This window comes from Pituophis catenifer, unplaced genomic scaffold, assembly GCF_029215685.1.
Source record: "Pituophis catenifer annectens isolate HBS135680 unplaced genomic scaffold, rPitCat1.0.hap2 SCAF_1, whole genome shotgun sequence".
Taxonomy (NCBI): domain Eukaryota; kingdom Metazoa; phylum Chordata; class Lepidosauria; order Squamata; family Colubridae; genus Pituophis; species Pituophis catenifer.
In genome coordinates, this window is record NW_027256881.1 from 193,189,879 (window position 1) to 193,212,497 (window position 22,619).

Sequence of the window (22,619 nt, forward strand, 5' to 3'; positions counted from 1 at the left end):
AGGCAGAGTGCAGGAACCAACGCCGTCCGTGGCCCATGTGTGCTGCTCACTGGCATGCACAGACCTTACTGTTTGAGTGCAGGAACAAAGCTATTCTGCCCCAGCTACGGACCCCAAAGAACGCAGCACACACAAAGTCCATACAAACCTTAGTTTACTAATTTAAATCAGTTTTTTCAAACAAAGGTTGTTAAATTAACTTCATTAACAGCCGACAAGAATCCAAAGAATAACCGTAATCTTACTGTGGTTGGCAGAATGCCCAGAAGCAATTTGCAGGAAACTGATAAAGAGAAACAAGGTCAAGACGCGAAGGAATGTGAACAAAGTTGTTTCCTGCAAATTGCCTGTCGTCATCCTTCCTTAAATAGGATAGGGGAGTGGCCAATTAGCCCCAAGCCTTACTCTCAAGGAGACCTCCTCCTGAGGAGCCACTCCTGCCTTTTGGCAGCTCTGCGCGCTCATGCATCGAGAAGAGGCTCCTCCTCTTGTTCCTCTTCACTTATGGGAGCTTCTGGAGGTTCTGAAGGCCCTGGCTGAATCCCCACCTCTGGCACCATATCTTCTCCAGCCTCCTCATTGTCTGACTTGAGTGCCAGCTGCACAGGCTGCTGGCGCAGCACCACACCAGCCTCCTCACTGTCGGAATCAGCTACTAGCTGCACAGACCGCTGACGGGCCACAACAAAAGCCTTCAATTGAGCAAGGAGGCACCGTGGGGCCAGGTCCCTCACACCCGCGTCCAGAAGCTCACCACGCCAGGAGAGGAATAAGGCCCCATTGTCCTGCAGACTCTGCCTGCATGCAAATGACACATCTGCGTGCAAATGGGACACTTGGAACTGGAGCTATCTTTGAGGGCAGTCCCACTGCTGTTCTTCCACTTTCTTCAGCTCAGTTAGAGCCGGGGCACCCAAGCTTTTGGCGGTGGCAGGAGCTACCTGAGCAGCCATGATCCCCCCTCCCTAGCCAGCCAGCCCCACCTGACTTACTCCTCACTTGGCCGGCCAGCTGGCATAAAGCCTGTACTCAAACAGTAAGGCCGGTGCACATGAACAAGCAGCACACCCAGGCCATGGAGAGTGTTTGTTCCTGAGCCCTTCTGATTCCACAGTGACTCTCCTGGCTCCAACCACAGGGTGGGTTGTTGAAGTAGCTACGTCTGCAGCACATTTTAGCAGGCAGGGAGTGTCCCTGCCAGAGCAGCAGCAAAAAGGAATTTGGGGGGGCAGGAGCAGGAGACAGGCACCACAACACTTTTCACGCCAAGAATGAATGTTTCTGGGTCCCTGATTCTCTGTAAAAGAGGATGGGTGCCTGAACAGTGCGATATTATGGCACCCAGAAGCGTCCATTCTCAGCGTGAAAAGCATTTCCAAGCCAACTCTCTTCCTCCCTCAAAGGCAAAGAAACAGCAGCAGTGAGATCTTTGCAACGTGAGTCTGGTGTGGCAGGAAGGGAGGGAGAAGCATGAGGTATCTTAGTGTGTCGGGAGGCCTTGAGGGTCTGCTCCATCACTAGGCCCCACCACGGCCTTCCCCATCCTGAGATACCTCATGTGCAGTTAACAAAAGGCATATTAGATTAGCATTAGCAAATGCGTGTACATTGGTATTCTTGAATTGTGAGCTCTTAGGAAAGTATCCCCTCACTGTGTGTTGCAAACAGCCATTTCCAGTGGGGAAAACAGGACAAAGTGGAGTGGGGGAAAATATTTTCCTTTGCTATATTTCCAGTCTGAATTAGACCATGGCAGGGTTCCTACAGAAGCACCCTTTTAAGGATTATGTATTAATAGAAAAGCAACTAACTTACCTCTATTACTAAATGCTAAAGTTCTTGCACAAAAAAAAAAAACAACAACAGAGGAGCTCTGATCAACTATCACAGCCACCATTTTGACAGTTTTGTTGTACTGTTGTCTGTGGATGCCCCCACTAAATGCAAGCATGGAATAAACTGAGCCTGATTTGTTCTCAGTCTTAAAAGTGACCACAAACTACTAGCAAAAGGGGCATTTGATCACAAGGCAAGGAATGTTTACCCTTTTGCATTTGAGCATCCAAGAAGGGACAGGAAAGACAAAGAAAAAGAAGGAAAGAAGAGAAGAGAGCAAGGAAGTAAAAAGAAAGAAAGGGGAAGGAGAGAAGGAAGGAGAATGAAGAGGAAAGGGAAAAGAAGAAAAGGGAAAAGGGAGGGAGGGAGGAAGGATCCCCCCAGCCCCACCCAGGCCACCACAGGCATCCCCCAACACAAGGAACGTAGAGTTGGCCACACCCATCCTGGCCCCCCAAGGTCAACCACAACCCTAACGTAGCCCTCAATAAAATGGAGTTTGACACCCCTGATTTAGACTAACAAGAGATGTTAATACAGGTAGTCCTTGTCTTCCAACAACTGAACACAAAGTTTCCATTGCTAAGAGAGAGAGTTAAGTGAATTTTGCCCCATTTTACCATTTTTCTTGCCACAATTGTAAAGTGAATCACTGCAGTTATTATATTAGTAACTTAGTTGTTAAGTGAATCTGGCTTTCCTGTTGACTTTGCTTGTCAGGTCACAAAAGATGACCACATGACCCCAGAACACTGCAACTGTCATAAAAATGAATCAGTTGCCAAGTGTCTGACTTTTGATCACGTGATCATGGGGGGTGCTGCAACAAATTGCTTAACGGATTGTAAGCGCCCTGAGTCTTCGGAGAAGGGCGGCATATAAATCAATTTAAAAAAAAAAAAAAAAAGTGTGAACATCAGTCATAAGTCATTTTTTTCAATGCCATTGTAACCGGTCACTAAATGAATCGTTGTAAGTCAAGGACTACTATACCAAACAATACTATACCTTTGCAGTAAGTTACTCTCATCCTCAGCATAACTTATACCACAGAGTTGTTATATAGGCTTTCTCCAGTATGGCTGGAGTTAAGTATGGCTTCCAACTTTCGATATTAATGAGTTACAGTATCAAAAAATTAAACAATTATTGTTTCATTCACCATGGGGGAAACTGGAGCGCCCTGACATTCGAGTTTCATGGGAAGCGGTATTTTTTTTCCCTCGGGATTTCAAAACGGAAGCAAAACCAACGCCTTATCAAGCGTTACCATTAGTCATTTTTTTCTCCTCTTTGCTGCTTCTTAGCACGAGCAACTCGACGTCAGCCATGACAGCGGAATAACAAGGTGCATGGTGGTATTGCAACGCAACCCCTGCTTTTTCGGAGGCAAAGGCCAACGAGACGTCTTCCAAGCCACGGTGAATGGGGCCAAATCATCTAGGCCAAGAGAGAAAGCGACTTTGACAAATGTGGCCTATTATTAACCGTAATTTGGCAGATGCCAATCAAACCGAGCGCGAAAGAGCCGAAAAGCGCCAAGCGCCTTGAACGAAAAGCTTTCCTTTGCTTCGGGCTCCTCCTCGTGTGACTCAACCGGAACCACGTGGGTCCCATTAAAAGGGCCAGGCAAAAAGGAAGGTGCTCGGGCCAGTGGTGGTGGTGTGGGGAGAGATGGAGGCGCTGGCTGGGGGTAGCATGGCTGCGTCTCTTCCATGCGCGCCTTTGACGCCGGAGGAATTATCCGGACAGCGGAATTCGCCGAGAGCAAAGCCGAAACTCGCCAGGTCAGGCGGCGCGCGGGGCGGGTGGAAGCGCCGCCATAAGCAGAGCAGGGCGGGGGTGGGGATGCCCGGGAATCTGCGCCGCGAGGAGGGAAGGGGCTGGAGCTTTTGGGGGGAGCGTGGGGGTGGGGGTTTCTCCCTTTACGGCTGGCACCCTTTCTGGGCCCGGAGCCACAGAGGCTGAGCTGCTTGCATTTACGTGACGCGCCCCCCTCCCCCGGAATAGACGTATCCTTCCGAGGTCGGTAAAGCGAGGACCCAGATTGTTGGGGGCAATAAGGCTGACTCTGTAAATCGCTTAGAGAGGGCTGTGAAGCGGTATATAAGTCTTAAGCGCTATTGCTATTCCACCCCCACCCCCACTGGAGACTTCTGAGAGGATGTGGACCCGACTCGAGATCTTCTGCCGCTGGCAAAGTAGGGAGACTAGAAATGGGGGGGGGGGAGAGATCGGCGCAGTTTGGAGGCAGAAAAGGAGAGCTTCCCTGTCGAAGGTTCCCGGTTTGAATTGAATTGAATTGAATCGAATCAGAATACAGCTGGAAGGGACTTTGAAGGTCTTCTAGTCCAGCCCCCTGCTCAAGCAGGAGATGCTATACTATTTCAGGCAAGTGGCTGCCCCAGTCTCTTCTTTGGCTCTAAGCAAAGTTGGGAGGGGGGGGGAACCCCCAACCCTCTTTGAAAACTTGCAGCGCCCTTGCTTAGGCGTTGAACGGGTTCCTTCGAGCGGGAACGGGTTCCTTCGAGTCCGATTTGTGACTTCATGCAGACGTTTCGTGGCAACACGACGGAAATGCCTTGCTCTTGCCCGTTTTGGGGGATAGCTTTGGCTTCCAAGTCACGTTTAGGCCCTTTAAATTTTCTGGTGGCTTCTGATCCGAGGGACCAACTAAAAATTAATCCTGTCTACTTTTTCAGAATTAACTAAGGTTAGCTCGGTAGTGTTAACCTAGCTGAAAGGGTAATGAATTCAGCTGAAATACTTTTGTTAAATTTGCTCCTGGGCTCAATAGAATGGGAATGGGTGGAGAAAGAAGAGAAGAGAGAATAGAAAAGAAGAGAAAGTATTTAGAAAATAGAATATTTGGCCAAGTGTGATTAGACACACAAGGAATTTCTCTGGTGCAGAAACTCTTGTCTAACATGCAAAGTAATAGAATAGTAAGAATCGTAATAGTATCAATAAGAGGGAGTAATAAAGAAACTAAGAAGGATAATAATAATACAGCCATGCAACATGGCTACTTAGATACTTATTTAGATAGGGCAGTTTTGTGAGTACTGTCCCTGTGTCTAGTTGTATTTGCATCCAATGCTCTGCTGCCTCCCAAGGGGAGGAGTTGAAACAGTTTGTGTTCAGGATGTGAGGATCTGTAGATACTCAGCCCTCCTTCTGATCTGAACCATATACAGGTCTTCCATGGAAGGCAGGCTGGTTGCAGTTGTTTTTTCTGCAGTCCTAACTATCCGCTAGAGCAGCGTTGGTGAAACTTTTCGGCACTGAGTGCCTAAACAGGAGCGTGTGCATGCGTAGAAGCGCCAAAAACCAGAAGAGCAGTTTCCCGGTATGCATGTGCGCGCCGTGAAGCTGATCTTCCAGTTTCTGGGCTGCATGTGCATGCCAATCTCCTTGTCTTCCGGTTTCTGGGGCACATATGTGTGCGAAGACTAGCTGGCTGGCACACATGCGTGCACTGGAAACCGAAAGCTCAGCTTCCTGGTGCATGCCAGGGAGCGGCTCTTCCGGTTTCCGGCGCTCCCACGCATGTGAAGACCAGCTGGCCAGTAATGAGGGATGGCTGGCATGCCTGGAGAGATGGCTCTGCGTGCCACTTCCGGCGCACGTACCATAGGTTCACCATCACGGCACTAGAGTCTGTACCTGTCCTGTTTGGTTGCTGTACCAAATTAGACAGTTACAGAAGTAAAAATGACAGATTCAATCATTCCTCTGTAGAACTGTATCAATAGTTCCTGGAGCACCCTGAATTTCCTGAGTTGATGCAGGAAGAACATTCTTTGTTGTACCTTTTTTAATGATGGTTCTAATGTTAGGTGTCCATTTCAAATTGGAGAGATTTGGAAGATTATGGAACACAAAAACTACTGATATTGTGCTGCCTGCCTGATACAGTAAGAGGTGGTAGAATAGAAAGGCTCCTAAAATCCTCTCTCATCTCTACAGTTTTAAGCATGTTAAACTCCAGATTGTTCCAGCTGCAACACAGGGCCAGTTGTTCAACTTTCCATCTATATGCAAATTAATTGCTGTCTCAAATGAAACCAATGACTGTTGTATCATCTGCAAATTTCAGTTGAGGGTGAATAGGCAATCCTCTCTGCATATGAAACTTTCTTTTTATTCTCTGAGGAATAGCTAATGAGTGTCTTCATGCATGGTACATGCAACTTCCATGCACAATATTCTTCCATGGCTGAATGCATTTTTCTCCTGAATTATCCAAATGTTTTTAAGATGTCAGAGCATCTTTTCATATACAGGTATAAGTACCTCAGGTGAAGAGATGCAAGATTGAGGCCCATAAAATTACCATTTTGTTTATGACTACATCATTAAAAAAATCTTTAAGTACTTTACTCACAAACTAATTGACAGTTCCTGAAAAAACAAAGTTGTTTTTGGAAAATGAAAGTGTACCCTGTCATACTTTATTTATAACCATTAGGAACAATTGAATATGTTTTTTATAAAATAAATAAATAGGGATAAAAAGCTAAATAAACAATGGGTGAATGAAAACAGTGGCTGTTTCTTAGGGAAAAAGTTTTGTCCTGTGCCTGTGGAATTGCTTTGTGCAACTTACTAGAGAAGTACCACCACTGGTTTGAGATTTACTTTTAAATAACCATGCACAGAATTTAATGCATGATTAAGCGTAACTGGTGTGTCTGTTTATAACAAAGTTATTGTTAAAATTTAAAAATTAATAGCATTCAAAGCAAATTTGATTTTTTAAAAAATGTCTAGGAAATGCGGTTTCTATTTCTGATGAATCTTGCATAATTTCCAATGTTGATAACAGGAGGTCATCTATCATATAGTGTAGATACAGATATATGCCTTGCACATTGCAGCTCTCTGAAAGAGAATGGGTGGTTCAAAAAATGTGATAGATTAAGTTGTCTTTGTACATTACAGCTAATTCGCACTTTCTCTTCTCATACTTCTGGGATCATATCCAAATGCAGCTGATATTTACTAAGCTAAATGACAAATAAGATGACATTCTTTCCTATTTTCCCAATGTACACATTTGTATGAATAAAAAGTGCTATCACAGAAGAATACTTATATTTTCTGGGTTCTAATCACTAAATATCATGAATGAAAAATAGAGCAAGATATTTTCAAAAGAAAAATTAGCAATTTCTTAAATATTTTTCATTTTCTTACATATTCATAATCATTTGTTGTACAGCTTGGAGGAAATTATTGCTGCCAAACCAAACAAAACACCGATTCAGCTGTTGCTTGAATATGGCACAAAAGCTCACCTTAATCCTGAATATGAATTTGAAAAAGCTGAGGGAGAAGTACACATGCCCATTTTCACCTATAAAGTCACCATAGGTGACATCATTGCAACAGGTTTGTGAAAATATAATGTATTAAAATGCATTTCTTTGATTCATTGCATATAGTATTTGTTTCTTTGAAAAAGAATGAAGTGTTTCTTCTGTTTAGTGTTTTGCCTCTACATAACTTGTGGCTCCCAATGAGTCCAAAATAACAGATGCTACTGAATTTCAGCAATGGAATTGGCCTTGCTGGCTGGAATTAGTAAAAGTTGTGCTTTAGCAAAATTTAGACAGCCACATGTTGTGCAGCAATGAAAGGAAATAGAATGGTTCAGGATTAGGGTATCAAAATTGGGGGGGGGGGATGAGAATGCTCCAATGTTTATACAATGTTTATATTGTATCATTTTTGCTGAAAAAAAATATAAGGTTACTATTCTTTTTGTTTGTAAGGAAGCAGATAATATTTATATGGAAAAAAAACAGGGTAGACGATAAATGATTAAATTTAGAGATAATGTTGGAGATAGGAATTGCACTAAGAGAAAATATGTCAGTATGGAGGAAAGAACGGATCTCAAAGAATGGATATCTTTCCAACACCATGCCCCCCCCCCCAAAAAAAAACCTGTGTGAAAGGCAGTCATTTTAAAATTTAACGGAGTTTGATTTAGAGCAGCATTTCTCAGACCTTGGCAATTTGAAGACGAGTGGACTTTAACTCCCAGAATTCCCTGGCTGAGGAATTTTGGAGAATTGAAGTCCACACATCTTCAAGTTGCCAAGGTGAAGACACTGGTTAAAAGGATGAATCCTGTCCTACTTTCTCGAAGGTTTGTCCCATCACAACTATCTTCTAGGCAGCAGCTAATGCTGTGCAATAGAGGGGCATTCCTCCCTCCCCTGCATTTATTTCCCTATTCTCTCTTCTTAGTTCAAACATTTCTCTTTGTTTCCCTCTTTCCATACTGTCCCCTTTAATTCAATTTCAGAGCCCAAAGGGCCAAGGTTTGTCCTGATAGCCCCTTGTCCTTCCTAGCTTAATCACTTTTGATGTCACTTTAACGCTGATAAAACACTATATAGATACAAATTCTGTGTGGGTTTTTTCTGAACCTTATTATATACTGCCAAATGTAACTAGCTATCTTGTTCCCCTGGAAAAAGCAAATTGGCCATGTGGGATCGGGATAGTGAATTTACATTTTAATATTTTGAAAAATGAATTTAATTCAGTGCATAATGATTGCTGACTATAAGCCTATCTATTTTTCTTTCCCAGACAAAATAGTAACAGCAAACTATTGTTTGAAATTCAGATGTTGAGATCTTTATTGGTACTCTGCTTCGAACAGAGAAATATTTTTGTTTCTATTGCTTCAGGAGAGGGTCCCAGCAAAAAGATTGCAAAACACAGAGCTGCTGACGCTGCACTGAATATTTTGAAAAGCAGTCCAAATCTCTGGTGAGTTTGATGTTGAGCATTGTGAGGCTATGCCATTGAGTTAGCCAGTTCATCTGAGTTAAAAGTGAGAATTGCCTCTGGGGTCCCTGTTTCTCCCTCTTTATCCTGCTCATTGGGTCCCTGATCTTCATATGGTGATGGAGGAAGTTTATCAGGATGTTCTCACATTTTTATAAATAGTACTAGATATTGCTGAATAGAGGAGGCTGGACAGTGTCACTTATTTTGAAAAAATATTAGAAGAAACAAAATATTGTGTTTCCCCGAAAATAAGACCCTGTCTTATATTTTTCTGAACCCTGAAATAAGCGCTTGGACTTATTGCCATGTGCTCAAAAGCCCAATTGGTCTTATTATCAGGGGATGTGTTATTTGGGGGGAAACAGGGTATGTAATAGCATCTCACCTATGTCTGTTAGGAGTGTGATGATCCACTGAAATCTTTTCTGGCATTTTAGATCTTGTCAGAATTTTTATCACATTTACAACTCTTTATCTTTTGAAAAGTTGATGAATTTTCATGAAAATCTGGTTAGGCATGAATAGGTGGGAATTTCATAATTACTGTGAAGAAGATATCAGAGAATGAAAGAGAAAGAAAAAGGCATCAGAAAGTTAAAGATAATATTAAAGAGAATAGCTATCCCTCCCCACTGACTTATAACTCCAGCATTGCTTACTTCAGATCTACTTATCACATTATGAAAAAATAGGGGGGAAATAGGATAACAATTCCTGTGAAAAATCCAGTACATTTGGCATTATAATACATGTATAGTAGTACCAGAAATAATTTCTAAAGTGTCCATTTTAAGTTTATTATGTTCATTTTAGTATTTCTATGCCAGACCATATAATCCCTGAACCTCTCAATCAAGCACAGAATCAGACCAATCCGATTGGATCGTTGCAAGTGAGTTATAATGACCTATATTATATGAATATAATACATATATCTTTATGTTTTTAAGAAGTTCAGGGAATCCTAAATTACGGTTAAAAATCAGGTTTACACAACTAATGCAGGCAGTCAGGAACAGGTTGTGTGAATGAGGAAAGAGACTGTTCATATCACCCTCAGGAAAGAAAGCAACATAAAGCAAAGTTGGTGATTACAAAATAGTCAAAGAGGGAAAAAAAGATACTACTGATATAGGTAGTCCTTGGTTTACAACCACAATTAGGACTAGTAAAGATGGTTGTTAAGTGAGTCACACTCAATTTGACAACCTTTTTTTTTTTGCCATGGTTGTTAAACGAATCACTGCAGTCGTTAAGCAAAATCAGTTTCCCCCATGGACTTACTTGTCAGAAACCAGCTGGGAAGGTTGTAAATGACGATCTCATGACCTTGGCATGCTGCAATCATCATAAATACATTTCATTTTAATGTGTGCCTATTAGTGAACATCTAAAGTGACACAATAAAGTTTTTATTCTATTCTGTTCTATTCTGGTTGCCAAGTACCCAAATTTTGATCATGTTCATGGGGATGCTGTGATGGTCGTAAGTGCAAGGATCAGTTGTCAGGCATTTTATTCACTGCCATTGTAACTTTGAATGGTTGCTAGGCAAATGGTTGTAAGTTGAGGACTACCATACATTAGACAAAGTTTATCTACCAAAAACAGAAAAAAGTTTTCTCCTTAAAGGTTGATATAAAGACCTTTTCTTTGTCGATGGGTCTTCTGTAGAAACATCAGAATAGAGTTGGTAGGGACCTTGGAGGTCTTCTAGTCTAACCCCCTGTTCAAGCAGGAGACCCTATACCCATGATGGCGAACCTATGGCACGGGTGCCAGAGGTAGCACACAATGCCCTCTCTGTGGGCACGCAAGCAGTCACCCCAGTTCAGCTCCGCCATGCATGTGCGTGCGCCTCCCATCGGCTAACTGGTCTTCACGTCTCTGCCACGCATGCATGGGGACGGGCCGCGTGCGGGGGCCTCTGCATACATGTATGGGGGCACGTGTTTGGGAAGGATGTGCGCGCATGCAGGGAGGCATATGCAGGGAGGCGTTCATGCGTGTGGGGCGTGCATGGGTGGGGTGCATGTGCGGGGGCCACACAGGCACATACTCGTGCTTTGGGCACTCGGTCCAGAAAAGGTTAGCCATCACTGCCCTATACCATTTCAGATAGGTGGTTGTCCAATCTTTTCTTTAAAAACCTCCAGTGATGAAACACCTACAGCTTCTCAAGGCAAGCTGTTCCACTGGTTAATTGTCCTCACTGTTAGAAAATTTCTCCTTAATTCCAGGTTGCTTCGCTCCTTGTTTAGTTTCTATCCATTGTTTCTTGTCCTGCCTTCTGGTGCTTTGTAGAATAATTTGACCCCCTATTCTTTGTGGTAGCCCCTCAAATACTGGAATGCTCTTCTCATGTCACCCCTAGTCCTACTTTTCTCTAGGCTCGTCATACCTAATTCCTGCAACTATTCTTCATGTTTTAGTCTCCAAGCCTTTGATCATCTTAGTTGCTTTTCTTTGCACTTTTTCCAAATTCTCAACATCTTTGTAATGTGGTGACCAAAACTGGATGCAGTATTCCAGGTGTGATCTTATTAAGGATTTATAAAGCAGTATTAATATTCACATGATTTTGATTCTATGCCTCTGTTTATACAACCAAGGATTGTATTAGTTTTTTTGGTTGCTGCTGTATATTACTGGCTCATGTTTAAGTGATCGTTCACTAGGACTCCAAGGTCCCTCTCACAGTTACTGTTTCTGAGCCAGGTTTCGCGTAATCTGTATTTGTGCCTTTCCCATCTAGGTGTAAAACCTTGCTTTCCTCCAAGATTGATTTACATGTAAAATTCCTCCATATTTTTCTTTAATTCACATTAACAGTGTTGATGGGAAGCTTACAAATAGCTTGTGTGCCTACCCCATCCTCCCAAAAGATTCCTTTGTAGCGGCAGTATTGTTAAAAGATTATTTTATCCCAGATTTTTTTATTTTTTTTTTGCTTTAATTTATATGCCACCCTTCTCCAGAGACTCAGGGCGTCTTACAATGCGTTAAGCAATAGCCTTCATACTTTTGTATATTTATACAAAGTCAGTTTATTGCCCCCACAATCTGGGTCCTCATTTTACCTACCTTTGAAAGGATGGAAGGCTGAGTCAACCTTGAGCCTGGTGAGATTTGAACTTGCAGTAATTGCAAGCAGCAGATGTTAATAACAGTGCTTTAGTCCACTGTACTACAGGCTCTTCTTAGATGCATTTGGGAGCCAGGAACACTGTATTTAATTGAAATTTTGATTTAACAGGCTGTGTAAAGCAAGGAGTTTGTTAAATACAAATCCTCGTCTTTTTTTCTCTCTCTCCCTTTTTGCAGGTTGAATACAGGCTCTTAAAAAAATATCCCTCTTAGACCATGGAGCCTCTTAGTAAAAAATAAATAAAAATCCTTGGAATTCCTGATCAAGAGGCAAAGCACCAGTGATAGAAAACTGGCTGCATTTGAGTGGGCATTTCCCCCCCTTACTCACTCAGAGAACCCCATCAAGATCTTGTGAAAGTTTAGGATTTACTCTTAGCAGTCTCATCCTCGGCCTTAGGAACTATTGAAGGAACCTTTTGGCTCCAATTGCTTTGTTGCTAAAGAAGCGTTGATTGGGGCAAGAGCCAGGGCAGGAGAAATTGCCACGGCTGCCACTGCTGCAGCATATAACCACTGACCTGCCTAGTTGATCTTCGTAGCATCTTCTGTTCTTCCCTCTTTTGGGAAGACCCTCACTTGCCCACCAAATCTTTCCAGCCCCCTTTTCTCAATTCAGTCATTGCCCAAATGTACTGCCCAATCTTCCCAGTGCCTTGGCTCCATCCCTTTTCCATGAATTCACACAGAAAACGCAAAACTTGTGCAAATGACACCAAGTTTTCTTAGCACCTTTCTGCTCTCACTTGGAACTCAGACATGCTTCCGTGCATGCTTCATATTTAAGACTTAGGAAAAATTGTGCCCACTGTCTAGACCAGCGGCCTACAACCTTTTGGGCACCAGGGACTGGTTCCGTGGCGCATTTTTCTGCGGACTGGAGGGCACATTGTTTCGTGTGCTGCCTGCATCCCACAGATGGCTGTGTTGTGTGACACATTTCTGGCACTCTGTGGCCCGGTACCGGTCCACAGACTGGGGATTGGAGACCCCTGGTATAGACTGCTTCCCCAAATAATGGAGAAGTCCACTATTTTAACCATTATGTTCAAAGTCAGTTAAACTGAGGTCTATTGAACATAGGATTTACTGTTATGTTGTGGTTTGCTTCCTGTGCTGGATGAGGAAACCTCTGAAGTGTAGGGATTTTTTTTAAAGCTGAGTCTAAAATGTTTTCTTTGTGCTTTTTTTCCCTCTTCAAGGAAATGGCTATGAGGAAGGGTTGGAGATTACCCGAATATTCCCTGGCCCAGGAGACTGGGCCACCTCATAAGAGAGAGTTTGCAATGACTTGCAGAATCGAGACATTTGTAGAAACAGGTACATAATTCTTTTTCAAAATGACTTGATTAAAAATGATGAATTGTTTCTATTATTTCAAACTGTCTCGTATTTATATAATTTTGTTTGATAAATGGCCTTGTCAGATATTTCACTTGGAAGCCTGGTTATAAATGTTTTGAATTAAATGTACTTCTGGATACATAGCTGTACATACAACAAGGCAAGGAGAAATAGTGATTTTTTAAAAAGACTTACCAGGAAGATTTTATGCCTGTATGCTGAAAAGACTAAGGTCCCTTGTCTATATTCTTGTGGAATAACCTAATTCATGATTATTTTTTTTTAGCAAAAATAGATAAAATTAAAAAAAACCACTAATATCTGATCTATAGAATTACTTCTACTGTGTTTTTGCCCCTTGATTGATTGCATGTTTTGAAGCTGGAAGAAGAGGGAGGGGTTGAGGGAGGGATTGCAGGCACATATTTTCTATTATATGAAATGACACTGAGTCCAAGGAACTAGAAGTGAGTCTCCTTCTCTCCTCTTACTTAGGGAAAATTTAATTGGTCTAATAAATAAAATCAGGGCACTTTTTTAATTACATTGGTCATGCTTCAATACAATAGAACATCAAAAGACTGATATGTTTTGAACCTTGTAAACTGAATTCTTTTTTCTCTCGTATTTTGAAAGGTGTGGCTGCTTGATAAAAGTAATTTAAAATTATAGTATGTTGATGGAGGGAAGATTTCATAACACTCCTAGAGAGCTTTTATGTTAAGTCAGCAGTGCGTGTCTTATTTCCCTGTCCCCTCTTCTGTACTTAGTGCACAAAGCTTATGCACCTCCTTCTGTCTTCCTGCAATCTAATCAGATAGGCAAGGTACCTATGGCTTATTTCTATATATCCCACCAGAAATGATCAGGAATATAGCAAAGTTCTGCTTGATCGCCATTGCTCTCAACAGATACTGGAGCTTATCACCACTTTGATGAGAGGTTATCCACAGCAGCTTAGCATTCTGCCATTAATTTGCCTTGCTATTTGTTTTATATTGTATACTGTTTTATATTAAATTTGTTGTATTTTGCAGCATATTATTGTTCTGTTTTTAGTCTCTGTCTCTTAAGTCCATAATACAGGGGAAATTAGGATTTGATATGATTTATCTATGTATTGGGGCAATTCATTTATTTCAAAACGGGCCTTTATCCTTGTAACTTTCTTATATGGTTGAATGGATGCAGTCAATTAAGTCTTTATATTTTATCAGCTGCACTTGCTGCTCCTTTTCCCATAGAGACTTTACCTTCAAATTGCAACCAGGTGGTCAGCCTGCTATAAGGCAGGTTCAAATGAAGCCTCAGCCAAGTTAGCCAGGCTGGTTCAAACAAAGCCAGCAGCATATCTCTCTTCCTTGTATTCTTTCACAGTATTCTGCATTCTCACCCATACAATTTGATGAATCAGTACTGACAGTAGCTGGAAGGGATCTGAGAGGACAAGAGTTAGTGATTGATGCCTATTGCTAAAGTTAATAAGTGCAGAACAAAATAGATACAAAGAGAATTTCAAATTTGTGGCTACAGAAAGGGATATACATACCACATGTACATGTAATCCTATCTGACTCTGGAATGTAATTGTCTAATGTAACCCAAAATAGTTATTTTGTCTATTTCAATAATTTTACCTTTCGTTCATTATCTAGGTATGGGAACATCTAAAAAATTAGCAAAGCGAAATGCTGCTGAGAAATTACTTGAAAAGTTCCACAGTTTTTGTCAGGATAATATCACAATTTCTTTAGTAAGTAATTCATTAGATGTAATGGAAAGTACTTGCTTCACCACTGAACTATATTAATGTCTTCATTACTAATAATAATCATCTTCCGTCCCCATTTCTCATCTGTTCCTAATATGTAAAGGATGACATTTTTATACAAAGTAGTTTGGGAATAACTTCCACTGATACCGTTATAATTTATTTCTGAGCAAGCAGGCATTGAGTTGAACCCTGCAGTTCCCTCCAAAAGCTAAGATTATTTGTAAATCAGGAGGTACAATTCTTTTCAAATGAAAGCTTCCTCCTGGCCCTTGATTGGCAGGCTGAGGGCTGCACTATCAGTTGTAGGCAGTATTAGGACCCAAAAAGAGGTATGAGCAGAAAAATACATCAGATTAAAATTAATCAAGCACATGTAACATAGCAATTTCTCCATGCTTTGCATAATTTACTTACATTTATTACAATGACAATTTGGTGGCAATGTTTGGAGAGGATTGGAGGGATACAATCAAGTCGTCTGAGTTCTTTGAGTTACAGTCACTGGAACTCCATTATAAACACTTGGGGTCCTACTTTTTCCATTCTATGACAGCCCCTCTCTTTGTTTGGCTTCACTACCCAAGAACTTTTTATATGGGTGAATAGATGCAGTCAACAAAGTCTTTATATCCCTCCAAAATAATTACTTAGACAGCCAAATGACTACTCTGTATTAGCATTGAAGTCTCCCGACTAGTATAACATAGCCATACACTTAATGGTGAAATCCTACTGGTTCAGATGAACCGGTAGTGATAAAAGCTACCGGTTTGGCAAACTGGTAGTTAAAAAAAAAAAAGCTACTAATTGGTCCCAACTGGTATTTCCAACAATCAGCTGTGCCGCGCGATTTAAAATTGCTAGAAAGCAGGAAATCCTGCTTTCTAGTGAATCTAAATTGCGTGGCACAGCTGTCCCCCCACCCCCCCGCTGTTCTACTTACCTTCCCAAGCCTTTTTCCACACGCGCAGGGCACACTTGGTGCACTCCGCACATGCAGCGAACCAGTGGCAAACCGGGGATGATTTCACCACTGCATACACTAAATAAATGAGTACTGATTTCGCTTGCAGCGCCTTTTCATCTTCTCAACAGAGATGAGGGTTTTTTTTAATATAAATATTCTAATCTCACCTATCCATTATTTGGTATCCATGATGAACTGCATTACTATTTGGTATAACAGTACATATTATTTTGACAGAAACAAGAAGGTTTGATAAACTGCAGTTCTTCTGCACATGATCAAAAGTTCAAGAATGCTGTCCTCTCTTGTATTTGGCTACCTTCTTAAAGCACTGGAGAAAGCAATATTTTCTCTTCCGGTGCTGGAAAAAATGGCTGTTATCTTTACAATAGGTCTTCACCCCCACTACCTAGTCTGGTGGAAATGCTAATTAAAACACAACTTGGTTTTTACTTTGTCCTGTTTGTTCTTTGTTGGTCTTCTGAAAATGTAAGATGTTTTGATTGAAATAACACAGTGCATCATGATTTTCCATATTACAATAAAAGGAAAAAAAATGGGAAAATTTCAGCCAACCCCCACCCACCCCTCCTTAGTGAGAATGGAATAAACACAGTTTTGGTGTCCAAAGTAATATTTTAGAATACTATTAACCAGTGCACTTTTGTTTTAAAAGAGAGAACGTTCTGCAATATTCATAAGTTGTATGAGAACTCTTATTTGCTTCAAAAATTGTAGTGTATTGGACAACTGTTTGAGAAATGTTAAAATCAAAATTCTGGATTTCTTTCTCTCTCATCATCCCAGGAAAGGCAGAGTAAAAAAGTTTAAAACAAGGGTGGAACTGCACATTTAAAGTGAAAACATAAACACGTAGGCATTTTTCTTCAAAGTTAGACTATTTTATTAGATTTCTATCCTATTTTCACCTTATCCTGTATCTCAGGATTAGAACTGCCAAACACCAGAATGTTCACCCATTAGCAAACCTGTCTCATTCAGGAAACAGACCATGAAAAAAGGCTATTAACTGTCCTAATGGGGATAAACATGGTTATATTTTAATGTGAATGCAGTGTGAACTGGCTCATTTGCAAGGAACTTTTAACCTATCATTACTACAGAATCTATGTACAATCTTTCCCAGGCTTAGCATCTTTTAAGTGGCCTGCCAGGGTCCCTATTACTAAAAGATAAGAGTCTGCAGCCAGGATAAAAGGTCAATTGGATATTATTTACATACATAGTACAATTGCTCTCTGCTCATAATTACTTCAATTTAAATGAGTAACAGTTTGGAAGTCTCTGGAGGTTGCAAGTCATGCATTTCTCTTCTTGGCTTCAACATGGGCACAATAAAAGGATTGGCACATGAATGAAAATTATAATTACCATATTCAATAATAGCTTTGCCTAAATTCTGTTCTCTAAATAAAGTAGCCTTGATATTTGGTTTAATTTTATTTAAAGGCAAGTTCTTAAAACATAACCCTTGAAATATCTCTGGGCTTTTTAGGAAAATCCACCAAACCTATCAAGAGTTTTTAGTTTATCATCAAACTGGCTAGTGATTCCTCTGGTGTTCCTGCTGCAGCTAACTTTCTTTGCCCTGAAAAAGCCTTTCTCTTTCCAATTTCCCTCAATCTGTCGTCAGCTGGAACTGATGATTAACCCATAGTACCAGTGGTGGGTTGCCCCCGGTTCGCACCGGTTCTATAGAACTGGTAGTAAAACCAGCAGAAGGCTCCATCCACCGACCCCAACGTCATCAAAACGATTCTGCACATGCGCAGAAGAGCGCGCGTGTGAGCAAAGCTCACACGTGCGGCCCCACTGCGAACCGGTACTAAAGGTAAGTAGAACCCACCCCTGCATAGTACCATAAGAAAACTGTAAGAGCTGTTTTGATTGACATCTTCTTAGAATTGTGCAGTGTTTTGAATTCAGTTCAGAAGGGGAATATGAATACAGCACCTTCCACCACTCATTAAAGCTGCACATCGGTCTCCAGGCTCCCATGCAGTGAAAACTTTCCCTTATTAGCCTTATGATCCTAGAACATAATTTGGCTGCTTTAAAGAGTGGCGCTGCCATTGCATTTCCATGTTTTCTAATTAAAACACAAAACATTGCATCATAGGTTCTCATCTCAGGATTTAAAAAATATTGATTACATGACTTAAATACCAAGCAATATTGAAATGTGCAGCAAAATCTAAACCCTCTTCCATTTGTTTCAGGGAAAAGAACAAATGCATAATTTGGGATGCACCTGGGATAGCTTAAGGAACTCTTCTGGCGAAAAAATTACTATGTTGAAGATAAGCTCCCTCAGTATTCCCAATACCGACTATATTCAGCTCCTTGGAGAAATTGCAGAGGAGCAAGGTTTTAATATAAAATATTTGAACATAGGTAAGACCTGGTGAACTATGTAGCATGCATTCCTTCCCTTTATATTTCTTCTCCCAACACTGCTAGGGCAGAAAAAGTAGTTTCAGATGTTGTGTACTCGGAAATTATTTTTCAAATTTTGGTCTGTATGCCACAAGGAGAGAATCGGTTTCTATATTTTGGCTATGTTTTTTAAGGCTCAAGTACTGTTCTGTAGCTAGTTTGAAGAACATTACATTAGTTAATGTTGGAGTTTAACAGGGTCATCATGAGAAACGTGTATAGATAATAATGGAGTCTGTCATTGCTAGCACGCGATAAAAAGAATGGTTCGGAAACCCAACCCAGCTCTGAGAATGAATTTCCGTCCTCATAAAAATAATAGTTTCTACATCAATCTTCAGAATAAGACAGCATCTCTGATGACTTGGTGATCTGTTCAGAACATTTCGGAAGGAGAATTTACCCATGTTTTGTTTGATAAAAAGATAAAGATTTTCTACTTAACACCATTTGTGTCTGTAATTTCAGAGGAGTTGAGTGTGAATGGACAATTCCAGAGCCTCGTAGAACTTTCAACCAATCCAATCATAGTTTGCCATGGGACTGGAATCTCCTGGAGCAACGCCCACAATGATTCAGCCCACAATGCGTTACAGTATTTAAAAATCATGGCTGGGAGGAAATAACCTTGAAATGGGGGAAAAGAATAAACATGGGTATATATACATACCCATATATATATGTCTCTGTCTTAAAATTGAACAATTTCCAAATTATTGAGACTTTTTTTAAAGTCACATCACAACCTCTGCATTAATAATTGTATATTATAAAGAAATTGTAACTTAAACCTATTATGATGTTTTTGTTTATTTATTTTGGAAAACTAGAATCAGGAAAACCAAAAGCTGTGAGCAGGGGATGAGACACACAGCCTGCAACTCTGTAGCGTTAGATGAATTGCAATTCTCAGTACCAAAATAGTCATTAGTCTGCGAGCAGCTGTTCCCCAAAAGCAGCCTCAAATCCATTGCCTCCTTTCTCAAATATTGTTTTGTACAAGGATGGGGAAGTCTGGCTTGAGGCAAACCTGCAGAAGAATGCAGTATGTGTTAAGGGAAGGAGTTTGTTTCTTAAGAATGCCATGCATTGGGAGCACGAAGTCCAGCTCGTTTTTCTCCCTTATTTATTTCTTACAGCGTTAATTTTGCCTTGTCAAAATGTTTAGATATTTCACAGTGAAACCACAAAGCAAAACATAAACCACAACTTAATACTTTTAATAACATCTTACTAAAAGTAGATTAAAATTGAAAATCCAACTCTGAATAAATCAACTAGTTTCTTAAAAAATCAGATTGACATCCATATCCATAAAGCAACCCAGCATGTAAATAATTCAATCCCTCCAAGCCCAGTGAAACAAAACTTCTCCAGGGTTTGCCTGAAGAATAGTGTTGTTGTGATCCTCCAGACTCCATTAGAAGACAAGTCACCAAGCAAGGTGTTCCTCTTATCATTCCCCCATGTCCCATAAGAGGCAGATGGGGACATCAACTGGCCTGAGGTCACTTCAGTCAGCTGATTTTTCTGTTATGCCAAACCACCTACCGTACAGCCAAATTCAAACATCCAGCACTCCTCCAATTTGACCAATTTTGAGAAAATATACTCCCATACAATCAGGGGAAGGGAAACTGTTCCCTATTCCTTGGCTTGTATATGATGAACTCACTGAAGCATCAAGTAGTTATAGACAAGCCCTTCATTGCCATTATGACAGGTCATAGTCAGAGACAGACTATAGACTAATACAGAGATGACCTTGGGGAAAATGTGACCATTAGTAGAAAGTGAGATCAATCCAGGAAAATAAAGTGACAAAGAGACTGAAGCCTTTTGACAGTCTTTGGTATAAGGGAGGGGAAGGGAAACATTGTCAGGCTTCCAAGTTTTTGTTATCCCAGTATAAGCTACAGCAATGGATTTTTAGTATTTCTTGTGGTGGCTTTCCTGACCTGGCCTACCTTGAAGGGCTGACAGAGTTGCAGCTTTTCTCTTCCCAGGCGGCAGTTTTTTCAAGCAGCTGATACCCTCCCCTTTCACTGGAGCTGTGACAGTAGTGCCAAACAAGCCCCTTACTGAACTTGTTAAGTCTCCCACTGTAGTCCTCTCTGCTTACACATGCGGTTCTGTGTCTGCATGGCAGCAGATAAGTTGTAATGTGTTATAGTGACAGAGGTGATAATAATGTGCATCAGCTAGAATTAAAATACCACGTTTGTCACATTGATAGTGTTCCCATTTCCAGCAATTCCCTTTCTTCCAGTCCTTCCCTTCCCCCAATTCACATGTTCTGCCTTCCACTTTCTACACTTTGCTTCTCTTTTGTATCCGTCACTTGGTGCTCCACAATAACTGAGTTTCACCAGCTTTCCCAATTTTCTGCTTTTCCATTCTGTTTGATTCATAAATACTTGTCCTACAATCACATCTCTATTCCTCAATTCCTCAGGAACTGCCAGGATGAAAAACACACATACCAAAAAACCTTAAGATCCCTCCTCCAAAATGCCAAATATAAATCACTAGCTTGCAAAAATACGACTGACAGAGTGGTAATATTTACCAAACAATCATGTTGAGCATCATTCATCTATTCACTTGTACACTTTATTATATACTCTCCAGTTTTGCCTTAACAGCAAATACTTGGGATAATGTACACTAGCCTAAACCACACAATAAATTTCTATGACTAAGGGTGGATCTGAATCCAAGTCTCCAGTCCAGGTTTTAACACCCTAACCACTGTATTATTGTCTTGGATGTCAATTTAGCTTTAAATGTGTCCTTCACTCAAATAATAAAAGTGATTTTAAAGATGTGCAGTGATGGAGAAAATCTTGTTTCCATTCATTCTTTGTGATAGGTTTACAGACCAGATGAGGAACCATCATAAGCTGTGGTTGGGCTGGAGATTGGACATGCCTCCTATTATACAGTTAGAGCAGTACACTAGATTACAATCACATTACAATGAGAAAAGAGCAATTATGAATTATGACTTAAAGATATATTCTACTGGATGTTATGAAAAATGGCTAACTTTTTTTTTTAAATAATTGCATATTTCAGTAGCCAGGAGCATGGCTACTGATCTCTGCAGACTTTGAAGTTACTTATGTAGGCTGGCATTTCTTTTAAGACTTCATGTCTCATGAACTACAAAACACTTTAACTTTTGTAGCAGAAGGCTGAATAGTGTCTTCATGAAAATGCTTACAGCTGGGACCTCAAAAACTTGTTTTTCTAATATCTGAAGCTTCAAAGATATGACTTATAATTGTACATAATAGCCATTATATATTTATGTTTTTGTGTTTAAATTTCTTCTCAATTGTGGCCTTTTAAAACATGTTTGAAGATTAATTTCACAGAAATGATAAAATTTGTTACCAGTTCTTTTTTCATTAGATGTGTCATTCTTTAATAAATTGCTTTAAATGATACAAGTTGTTTTTGTTTGAGAAAAATACTCTTATTTCCTAAATATGTCCAATTAATAATGCACGTAGAGCCATAATTTACATTAAATGTGCCTTGTTCAATACTAGATATGAATGCAGCCTGTAAGCAACTTTTTTTATTTGTTGGGATTTTCAAAGTATTAATTGGTAGAATTCAGTACAATCAATGGCAGCATAATACAGTAGTATGTCTCATTGAATTTGTAAGTCACAAATATGTGCCATATCAATCATATTGAACATAAATGAATATTTTTAGTGTGAAAGAAATAGGTGCCCATAAGGTCAAAATAACATCAATCTGCTCACACAATAAACATGGGCAATTCAGTTCATTTGTAAGGAAATGAGGATGATTTTAAGTGTCATTCTTAAATTTCTTACAATTATAGGAAATGCAACAAACATTTTACCCAGCAAATACAAATAATGGAAATGTACCACTGCTGCCAGTGATAAGAGAAAGGTTGTGTTCCACTTTTATTTATTCTATTTATTCCATAAATAAAACTATTTATGTAAGCTAACAAATGTTATTTTGTTTGCAGCAGCGTAGAAATACTGTATGTTTTAAAATGTGAATATCTATAATCCTCTGCTTGTGGCATACAATGTGATCTAAGCATCTAAGTATTAAGAATGGATAAAAATGATTCTGGCTAAACAACTCCCAAAGCTGTGCCATGTTTTTTTAGGATGTTTAGCCAAAACTGATTTAAGACTTGTTCCAATCACATTGTAAACACAGTGCTACAAGATTATAGATGGCTATAAAGTGTTCACAAATTCACTTAGCAAGGCAAGTGTATTTGCT

General features: G+C 40.3%; 1 protein-coding gene across 1 annotated transcript; it reads left to right on the forward strand.

The window, feature by feature from the left end:
• The first annotated feature begins 3,478 nt into the window (after positions 1-3,478).
• PRKRA (protein activator of interferon induced protein kinase EIF2AK2) lies at positions 3,479-21,891 on the forward strand. Its single transcript, XM_070931748.1, has 8 exons — positions 3,479-3,623; positions 7,061-7,230; positions 8,544-8,625; positions 9,460-9,538; positions 12,996-13,113; positions 14,793-14,890; positions 18,119-18,293; positions 18,804-21,891. Exons 1-8 carry the CDS (start codon positions 3,511-3,513, stop codon positions 18,959-18,961), a joined length of 993 nt encoding a protein of 330 aa, XP_070787849.1. The 5' UTR covers positions 3,479-3,510; the 3' UTR covers positions 18,962-21,891.
• Positions 21,892-22,619: the final 728 nt, after the last annotated feature.